This window comes from Hoplias malabaricus, chromosome 5 (genome assembly GCF_029633855.1).
Source record: "Hoplias malabaricus isolate fHopMal1 chromosome 5, fHopMal1.hap1, whole genome shotgun sequence".
In the NCBI taxonomy this organism is placed as follows: domain Eukaryota; kingdom Metazoa; phylum Chordata; class Actinopteri; order Characiformes; family Erythrinidae; genus Hoplias; species Hoplias malabaricus.
The window spans coordinates 719,075-728,573 of record NC_089804.1 but is presented as its reverse complement, the minus strand read 5'-3'; the positions used below and the strand labels follow the sequence as shown (position 1 = coordinate 728,573).

At 46.3% G+C, this 9,499-nt stretch overlaps 1 protein-coding gene and 1 long non-coding RNA gene across 5 annotated transcripts; one reads left to right on the top strand and one right to left on the bottom strand.

Moving 5' to 3' along the window:
• Positions 1-3,821: 3,821 nt before the first annotated feature.
• Positions 3,822-5,482, bottom strand: LOC136697772 (uncharacterized). 4 transcript variants are annotated; one of them, XM_066673023.1, is made up of 5 exons: positions 5,325-5,482; positions 5,025-5,102; positions 4,694-4,843; positions 4,325-4,558; positions 3,822-3,976 (listed from the first exon to the last, which is right to left on the bottom strand). In XM_066673023.1, exons 1-5 carry the CDS (start codon positions 5,377-5,379, stop codon positions 3,960-3,962), a joined length of 534 nt encoding a protein of 177 aa, XP_066529120.1. In that variant the 5' UTR covers positions 5,380-5,482; the 3' UTR covers positions 3,822-3,959. The 4 variants fall into 4 exon arrangements, with proteins under 4 accessions (XP_066529120.1, XP_066529118.1, XP_066529119.1 ...); XM_066673021.1 differs by having other exon boundaries at positions 4,325-4,675; positions 4,739-4,843; XM_066673022.1 differs by having other exon boundaries at positions 4,325-4,630; positions 4,739-4,843.
• Positions 5,483-6,323: 841 nt separating this feature from the next.
• On the top strand, positions 6,324-7,681 carry LOC136697907 (uncharacterized). The gene is made up of 4 exons (XR_010802757.1): positions 6,324-6,444; positions 6,688-6,765; positions 6,948-7,094; positions 7,488-7,681. It is a non-coding gene; the product is annotated as an uncharacterized lncRNA (long non-coding RNA).
• The last annotated feature ends 1,818 nt before the right edge of the window (positions 7,682-9,499 follow it).

Below are 9,499 nucleotides of genomic sequence, written 5' to 3'. Positions count from 1 at the left end.
TTGGCCATAACGATAAGACAGCACACAAACACGAATCAGGTAAAACACCATCCCTACTGCATTCACAAATTACATCATAAAAATCACCCCCAAGACATTCCCAAAAGTGTTTATAAAAGTCAGCTGGAAGTCCATCAACTCCTTGGGATCGTCCAGTGTGAAGCTGACCAAACGCCGCAGTAAATTCTTGCAAGGAGTCCAGAGCAGTTCTGGCATCAGATTCCAGCTGAGTCAGTCCCTCCAGAAGCTGGGCAGCACAGTCAGAGTGGCAGTGTTCAGCAGTGTACAGGGCAGAGTAAAAGTCTACCGCATGTCTGCGCATGTCCTTATTGTCAGTAGACACTCGCCCATCTGGGAGATGAAGACCGGCCATCCTCTCGTGCTGCAGCTGAACGTTCCAGGTTAAAGACGAAAGCACTTGGGACATCCATGTCTGCAAGAAAACAGAAACGGGACCTAACCATGCTCCCTTCACCCTTTCATCAAGGAAAGAACTCAGCTCTGTCTTTTTGCGTTGTAGATTCCTGACAACACTGGGGTCACAGTCCGGAGTCAGACCAAGCTCCAGAGACTGTATATCTTTCTCCAGATCCCGAATCACCTGCTTAATCTTAATACTGGACCTAGCAGTGTACTGCTGGCAAAATATCCGTATTTGTGCTTTTCCAACCTCCCACCACTGCCTCAAATAATCAAACCGCTCCCTCTCCTTCCTCCACTGTTCCCAAAAGCATTTAAATTTAGCACAAAATTCAACATCATGCAGATGTTTCACTTTAAAATGCCAGTATGAAAAGGTACTAGAAAAGTGTGACAGACTAATTGTGACTGAAACTAAGTGATGGGCAGAGAACCCCAAAGGAGAAATGGTGCTATCAGTGATTCTACTGCTAAAATGCTTGGACACATAAATCCAGACGGGCAGCACTGAATCTACCATCTGAGACCTTCATCCAGGTGTACTGTCTCACTGAAGAGTTCTTCACCCTCCACACGTCCAACAGCTCAAACTCTTCTAGGAGCCTGGACAGACACAGCGGACTCTACGTGGGGTTCCTCCATAGTTGGGTCTACAGTGAAATCCACTGTACAGTTCCAGTCTCCCCCAACAACAAAACACCCATCATTAGCGCACTGCCTCAAAACATCCCTCAGTGCATTAAAGAACACAATAGGTTCATGTCCCACATTGGGGGCATAGATGTTTATGAAATAAAAATAAGAGCTTTCAATTTCAGCTTTAACCACTACGAGGCGACTCTTCACCACCTCCACTGTGTGTAAAATCCCGGCTCCTGACGAGGGAGAGAATCCCATGACTAAGAACCTGCTGCCCCTCCCACTCCATTGCCCAGTCATATTCATTCTGCACATCGCTATGTGTTTCCTGAATAAAAAAGACATGCAGTCCCTTCAGTTGTACACTGTGGAACACTAAAGCACACTTACGTCTGTCTCCACTTCTGTTAATATTAAAAGAACCCACTCTCAAAACTTCCCCGTGTGAATTTAAAGAGAAAACTAGAAAATTGAGAAACAGCAAAGATGAAGAAAGAGACCGTGTGGCACCTGATCACTGGCAGGTAGAAGACTCTCTTCGCCACCTTTGCACTCTTCCAACAATAGGTAATATGCTTCTTCAACCGAAAACCTCTCTCTTAACTCAAGGCGTCAAGGCCCACACTCGATGACCCTCTGAAGCGTCGCCACTGACCTCACAAACTTATCTACATCTGTCTGTAACATTGATCTTTTTACCATATGTTTCATCCAGAAAATGATTCACCTCCTGTAAACTGTACAGTGACCGATCCACCTGAGTAGGTCCCTGTGATTCAGCCTCAGCATCTCCACTGGGCTCTACCTGAGAGGAGTCCAGTTCACTAAGAGTGCTCTGAGACCCAACATCACCCTCATCAGAAAGGCCCTCATCCATCTGTGAATCAGTAACCATTGGCTCCTGCCTCTCTACAGCACTGCACTCCTCACTTCTGTCAAGTACATCCTCCACCATGACATTACCCTCAGTAACACATCTACAACCATGGCGGAGGGACAAAGATGGTGTCTCTACAAGAGACCCCATCTCTCCGCTCCCAGCACTGACACCAACTCCAACAACCAAATGTACAAGTACTCACCAAAAATGTGTAGAAAAATAGAAGGAAATGTGAAACAATCAGCCAGCTCTCACCAGCACAGTCTCACCCCACATCACTCTCACACAACTCCCAGCATGCAAGAGAGGGAGAGACAGAGAGAGAGAAAGAGAGAAAAAAAAATAAAATATGAAAATATAAAAAGTTCCTTGAACTGAAGACTCTAGAGGAACATTGCTATTAGAATCTGATGGTGTTCAGCCTCAATCACTGTGCATTGTTCGCCACGCTGGATCCTATATATCTCCCCCTAGTGGACACTGTGTATAAGTGTGTAATTCAAACCTAAACACTGGCCTCTAGTGGACAGTGTGTGTGTGTGTGTGAGTGTATGATATAGATCTAAGGAAACCGTGTTAAAGGGTCTGTCTGTCACTCTCTGGAGCACGGTGGCTTAGCTCATAATAATCCATACATTTGTCTGACTGCTGTGAATAATATTTTAAAAATCAAGTAGCGCTTTGAAGTTTATGGAAATATTTTAGTGTAGTAGCCCCTCTGTTCCACGGTCACTAATAAAGCTTGTTCTGATCACATGACCAGCACTGTGTTTATTAAAGGAGCAGTCAGTAATTTCATCCCAAGATCAATAAACAATTTCCAGGAAAAGCATATTTTTCAAATTTTAAATCATTTTTTTAAAGCAGCTCCACCTCCAGGCCACCGAGTGTCAGTAGGAACCATAGCTCTCTGCTGTGAGGAGCACTGATCACACCCAAACAGATCATTCTGCCCCCTGCTGGATGGTACCGACAGCAGCAGAGCACAGCTCCAAACTAAAAACACTAATGCTGGCTGCACCCTCCTCTGGGTGTGTGCACAGCACCTAGTGTGTGTGTTCACTGCAGGAAACAGTGATGCACACTTATTAGTCATTGTATGACATACAACAATGTATTCCACATTTAACCTGTCTGTGGCAGAGACCTTAACCATCGCAGCTGTGAGTCTGTTTACTATGTTAGACCTTCCCTTGAGCTCCTCTCACACCATGTTATAAACCACACAATCCACAGTGAACACACACACACGATCTGGACTCTGGAGTCCTGCACTGACACAACAGCAGACAGAGGAGACACCACTGTTTAAACCACAAACCTACTCCTGTGTCAAATTTCCACCTTAAAACTGGAGGCACTGTGCACCACACCCAGAGACCCACCGGTTTTAACAAAACATAAGTCAACACGACTTTACCTGGTCCTGGACGCAGCTTCACATTGATAAACAACTGTCTCCTAAAGTGACCGATAACCCCAGAAGCACCATGAGCAGGTCTGTGTCTGACCCTGAGCTGTAGACCCTCCACTGCTGAGTGTGGAGCAGTTTGAGTCAGAATTGTTGAGTTTAACCCTAAGCTTAGGTTTCTGTCCCCCTCAGTAACTGAGGTCCTCTGAGCTCCAATTATATGAACAACTTTAGTTCTGTTGTACTACGACCAGCTCTGGGGTTAGCTTATCCAGCCAAAAGTACTGTGGGGTGTTTACACCACAAAGCAGGGTCTGGTAGCCAGCCAATGTAAGCCCAAACATCTTCACCGACTTCAGGAGGACACTACATATCTGAAAAGTAGAATCCTGTGTTGCTGAACACCCTAGTTTTAGCCATAGCTTCTCCCCCTGAAGTCAGGATCAGGAGTTTAGCCTGATTTATTAAACTCAGCACAAACAATGGACACTTCAGTAAAGACACCACAGAGACGTCTGTCAGGGAAAATAAAGTTTATTGAGAAGCACGGCAAGGAGGTGGAGCAGCTGGAGTCCATGAGCTCATGCACAAACTTCACACCACAATTCTTCAGACGACCACAACCCCTGCAACAGAACAAGACACAGCTTTAGGACCTCACTCCTCCAGCAGAAATCAGCCTCCACATTACATTAGGTTCTCTCTCCCAGGAGTACCCTCCACTAGACCAGAACATCTCAGGGGGGAACCTTCAGAAACAGATCAGAGCTCAGTTCAGGAAGATCCCCCCCACTGAGATCACTCCATAGTCCCTCCATCTGAGAGAAGAGCTGAACCACCCAAGTACTGACCAGACCCTCAGAGGAGGGTCATTACCACTACACTCCACTCCCTCTCCTCCAGCAGTGACCCCCACTCAGATCCCTCTCCTTCACCTGGACCTCAGTGTTTCAGAGCGGGATTAGGATAAGTACCTTGCTTTGAGTCTGGAGATCCTTTCAGTACTTCCACAACAGAACCTTGCTTTGAGTCTGGAGATCCTTTCAGTACTTCCACAACAGAACCTTGCTTTGAGTCTGGAGATCCTTTCAGTACTTCCACAACAGAACCTTGCTTTGAGTCTGGAGATCCTTTCAGTACTTCCACAACAGAACCTTGCTTTGAGTCTGGAGATCCTTTCAATACTTCCACTTCTGGTTCAACAGAACCTTGCTTTGAGTGTGGAGATCCTTTCAATACTTCCACAACAGAACCTTGCTTTGAGTCTGGAGATCCTTTCAGTACTTCCACAACAGAACCTTGCTTTGAGTCTGGAGATCCTTTCAGTACTTCCACAACAGAACCTTGCTTTGAGTCTGGAGATCCTTTCAATACTTCCACTTCTGGTTCAACAGAACCTTGCTTTGAGTCTGGAGATCCTTTCACTAATTCCTGTCCAGCACCAGAACCATCAATCAATTTCTCCCACTGCTTCTCCACAGAACCACGGGCTCCTGGACACAACACAACTCTCATTACACAGGGTCAGCAAAGTCAGACAAACCAGACACCAAGAACCAGGACACCCTTAACATGCCACAGCTGCACAGTTTAGCACCCCGCAGTGTCCCACTGTGGTTCTACTGCGGCATTTACAGAGACAGACCCTTTAACCAATAAGATCTAATAACTCACCTCTGTAGCTCCTGATCACTCTCGACAACTGCAGCCCCTTGGCTCGCACCTGCTCAGACTCAGCTGGAAAACACAGCACTGCAGAGAGACACAGACATGAGCATAACACTAGGAGAGAAGCCACCCCAGCTCTGAGAAACAGATCTGCTGAGAGACAGGTGTCTAACCTTCTCTGATTCTGAGAGAGAGCTGTGGTAGAACTACTCAGAACCTCCAGCTTCTCTCAGAGCAGGAACCGAAGGGCAGACCACCCTCTCCTTCTCTTTCTAAAGACATGAGCTCTAAAGAATTTGGACTTACAGTGAGAGATGAAGGCCAAAAGAAGAGCTACTCCCAAGCGATTACACTGAATCATGATGAGAATCTGAAGAACCCACAGAGCAGGAGGAACACTCTGAAGAACCCACAGAGCAGGAGGAACACTCTGAAGAACCCACAGAACAGGAGGAACACACTGAAGAACCTGCCTCAGGAGTGCAGTTAAATAGCAGCACTGATGGGCCTCAGGTGGATGGGCCTTCATTAATTAATCTCTCTCTGTTTCTCTCTCTCTCTCTCTCCTCACACACACACACACACACACACACACTTACTCACAAATACACAAATACATACACACACGTTGCCATTTCAGGTGTGCTTTATTGCCTTCATTGTGCCGGCAAACAAAAGAACTACATTACCCATAACCCCCTGGGACATGTCACACTGTGTGTGTGTATTTGTGAGTTTGTGAGTGTGTGTGTGTGTGTGTGTGTGTGTGTGTGTGTGTGTGTGCATTTGTGAGTGAGTATGTGTGTGTGTGTGTGTGTGCATTTGTGAGTGAGTATGTGTGTGTGTGTGTGTGTGTGTGTGTGTGTGAAAACTGTAAAAATTTTTAGTCAATTTTAAGTAACAGGTTTATTTTCAAGACGTTTCTGTACAAAGAGTGTCCTCAGAATCTGTCCAACTTTAATTCTCCTCTCAGTGTGGGACACTATCCTCCTGGTATTTATCAAAACTATCAAAAGGTTTGTACTTATAGTTGTGAAAAACCTGGTTGTAGCCTTGAATCCTGTTTAGATTTGATTAAAGAATCCAGATTAAAGACTAAAAACTAAATATCTATTTTGAAAAACCCAATTTCCAAACTTAATCCAACTAGACTTTTAGATCTGTTCCAATACCTTCATAGAAAAGGGAGGCAGTGTGGAGAGAGCACCCCCTGCAGGAGTCTGCTGACTGTGTGTGTTCTCCAGCAGGGGGCGCTGTGTGTCTGATTACTGAAGTCCACCTGAGGCCCATCAGTGCTGCTATTTAACTGCGCTCCTGAGGAAGGTTCTTCAGTGTGTTCCTTCTGCTATGTAGGTTCTTCAGGTTCTCATCATGGTTCAGTGTAAGCTCTTGGTGGTGGCTCTTCTTTTGGCCTTCATCTCTCACTGTAAGTCTACATCTTTCAGAACCCATGTCTTTAGAAAGAGAAGGAGAGGGTGGTCCACCCTTTGGTTCCTGTTCTGAGAGAAGCTAGAGGTTCTGAACAGTTCCACCACAGATTTTTATCTCTCAGAACCGGAGGAGGCTAGACCTCTGTTACTCAGCAGCTTGGGGTCTGTCTCAGAGCTGGGGGGGTGGGGCTTCTCTCCTAGTGTTACGCTCCTGTTCTCATGTATGTGTCTCTCTGCAGTGCTGTGTTTTCCAGCTGAGTCTGAGCAGGTGCGAGCCAAGGGGCTGCAGTTGTCGAGAGTGATCAGGAGCTACAGAGGTGAGTTATTAGATCTTATTGGTTAAAGGGTCTGTCTCTGTAAATGCTGCAGTAGAACCACAGTGGGTCACTAGGGGGTGCTAAACTGTGCAGCTGTGGCATGTTAAGGATGTCCTGTGGATTCTTGGTGTCTGGTGTTTGACTCTGCTGACCCTGTGTAATGAGAGGTGTGTTGTGTCCAGGAGCCCGTCGTTCTGTGGGGAAGCTGTAGGAGAGATGGACTGATGGTTCAGGTTCTGGACAAGAAGTAGAGACAGAATATTTTGACTGGGAGCAGGTTTTTAAACCAGAAGTGGAAGCAGTGAAAAAATCTCCAGACTCAGAGAAAGGTTCTGATCCTAATCCCGCTCTGAAACACTGAGGTCCAGGTGAAGGAGAGTGATCTGAGTGGGGGTCACTGCTGGAGGAGAGGGAGAGGAGTGTGGTGGTAATGACCCTCCTGAGGGTCTGGTCAGTACTGGGGTGGTCTCCTCCAGCGCTGCTGACCCTCACTTCAGCTCTTCTCTCAGATGGAGGGACTGTGGAGTGATCTCAGTGGGGGGATCTTCCTGAACTGAGCTCTGATCTGTTTCTGAAGGTGGACTTGGTTTCAGGAGGTTCCCCCTGAGATGTTCCAGTCTAGTGCAGGGTAGGAGGGTACTCCAGGTCTGGGAGAGAATGTAATGTGGAGGCTGGTGTCTGGTGGAGGAGTGAGGTCCTAAAGTTGTCTTGTACTGTTGCAGAGTTCGTGGTCGTCTGAAGAACTTTGCTGTGAAGTTTGTGCATGAGCTCATGGACTCCAGCTGCTCCATCTCCCTGCTGTGCTTCTCAATAAACTTTATTTTCCCTGACAGACGTCTCTGTGGTGTCTTTACTGAAGTGTCCGTTGGTTGTGCTGAGTTTAATAAAGCGGGCTAAACTCCTGATCCTGACTTCAGGAAGAGGAGCTATGGCTACTCTACACCTGACCTCACTTATCAAAAGATATGGATAGTCCTTAATTTCTGTGTGTGTTCAAACCTGGAGTCCTTTTAACCAGAGAACTTAAACCTTGCTGAGCATAGTGTAACAGGCTGGCTTGTGGTTAGCTAGATATACTGAGCCCAGTGCAACATTTGATTTACTGACGTAAAGACCAAGCTCATAGCTGCACCAACTTTCAAGATTAAACTAAACCAAGTTAGTGAGGTATTCCACTTTCAGCCAACAATTCAGTATCTTGAGGTAGTGTCCAGCAGGGGATGGCACTGGGCTCAGTTTACCATCATAATTGAGTTTGAGCTGAACAATGCCTCTCTCAAGCTACAGATTAAAGCAGCAAGCTGTATTCTCTGGGTCCTCAGTTACAGCATTTAGCAGATGCTCTTATACAGGGCAACTCACACGTGCTTATTGTTCAGGCAATGTGTAACTTCACTCGTACAAATGGAGTCCAGACTCCTTGAGCTCAGACATTTGTCAAAACAAGGGCCAGTGCTGATGTACATTTAATGTCCACATGCATGTTAAGTTTGCAGTAAAAGGAATGACGTTGTTGAATTTGTGCCTACGAGAATGGGATGTTGGGGTAAGTTGTTTTTTTTTTTTTACTGGAGGTGGCAGGACGAAGTTCTCTTTACTACAAGAGGAAATGAAGTAAATAAAAGCCATAACATTGACCTCATGTAGACAAACCAACCTATAAGTTGAGGATGGCGTGAAAATATCAAGTGGTCGACTGGGGCTCATTAAGATGCTGTTCTTTTCATTGTAATAGACCTGATCATTTGCAACAAAAGAATGGTGTTGGTGTAGAAGTCGTTTTCAGCATCATCTTCACAATACTAAGAATAAACAAGAATTTTGGTGACGAAGGTGGGAATCGAGTTGTGGCTTTGAACATCTGACCACTCCTTGATAAAGATTCCCACATACAGCCAGCAAATAAAAGGTGAGAATTTCACAAATTTGAGCTCTAGTTGTATGTTCAGTCCAAATCAGTTGGAACGGTTGACAGATGAATTGACACAAAGAGCAGGAGACTGAAACACTCAGACAGAATATTCAGATTAGTGGGTGTTGTAAAAAACTTCCAGAGCTGTTTGTAGTGGACCGGCAGGCGCAACAAATGTGGAAGGGAGAAGCAGATAAAAGAATTCAGAAAAAGAAAAGAAATGCAAAGAAGAGAGAAGTTAATGAGGATGTTAAATCAAATGTGTGTGCTATTTCACCCATATCTAACAATTGTGCAAATGTTTGTGCTGTTCTTCCATGTACTCCCGTGCCTGTTCTGGCCCGTCCACCCCCTCCTGAGTACGGCCTATATCTGAAGATCAACTGGGACCTGGACGTGAATCCACATCACCCAGCCAGGCCTCAGCACCTCCTCTACCTCCGCATTCACCTGAACTCCCTCCAGCTGCCGAGACGCAACCAACCGCTCAACAACAGCTTCAGATTCCACCAAGAGACCCTCCCATCCAAGCAGCACGAGAGATAAGGGTGAAGGAGGACGAGACTGAGGAGGAAGAAGAGCCACTGTTCCCAGGCTCTTCCCCTCCAGACACACTTGAGAGCATCACAGTGCCAAGCGTAAAGCCCAAAGCCAGAAAAAAGGAGATTGCTCCAGTAAGCATGAAACTCCGCTCCAGGGACAACGACGAAGAGGATGGGATTCCCGGCCCAGTCGAGGCCATGAACCAGTTTAGCACGCCGATGCTTGAGGTTCTCTCCCCGGTTCTCTCCCCGGTTCTCTCCCCAAGGTCACTGATGCGGG

What these genes read in the sequence shown, in the direction of transcription:
- LOC136697772 (XM_066673020.1), bottom strand. Translation starts at nt 5,379, where the DNA reads ATGATTCAGTGTAATCGCTTGGGAGTAGCTCTTCTTTTGGCCTTCATC. An exon ending in TTTGGCCTTCATCTCTCACT is followed by an intron (nt 5,103 to 5,324) that starts GTAAGTCCAAAT and finishes GTCTCTCTGCAG; the next exon opens with TGCTGTGTTTTCCAGCTGAG. An exon ending in AGTGATCAGGAGCTACAGAG is followed by an intron (nt 4,844 to 5,024) that starts GTGAGTTATTAG and finishes TGTTGTGTCCAG; the next exon opens with GAGCCCGTGGTTCTGTGGAG.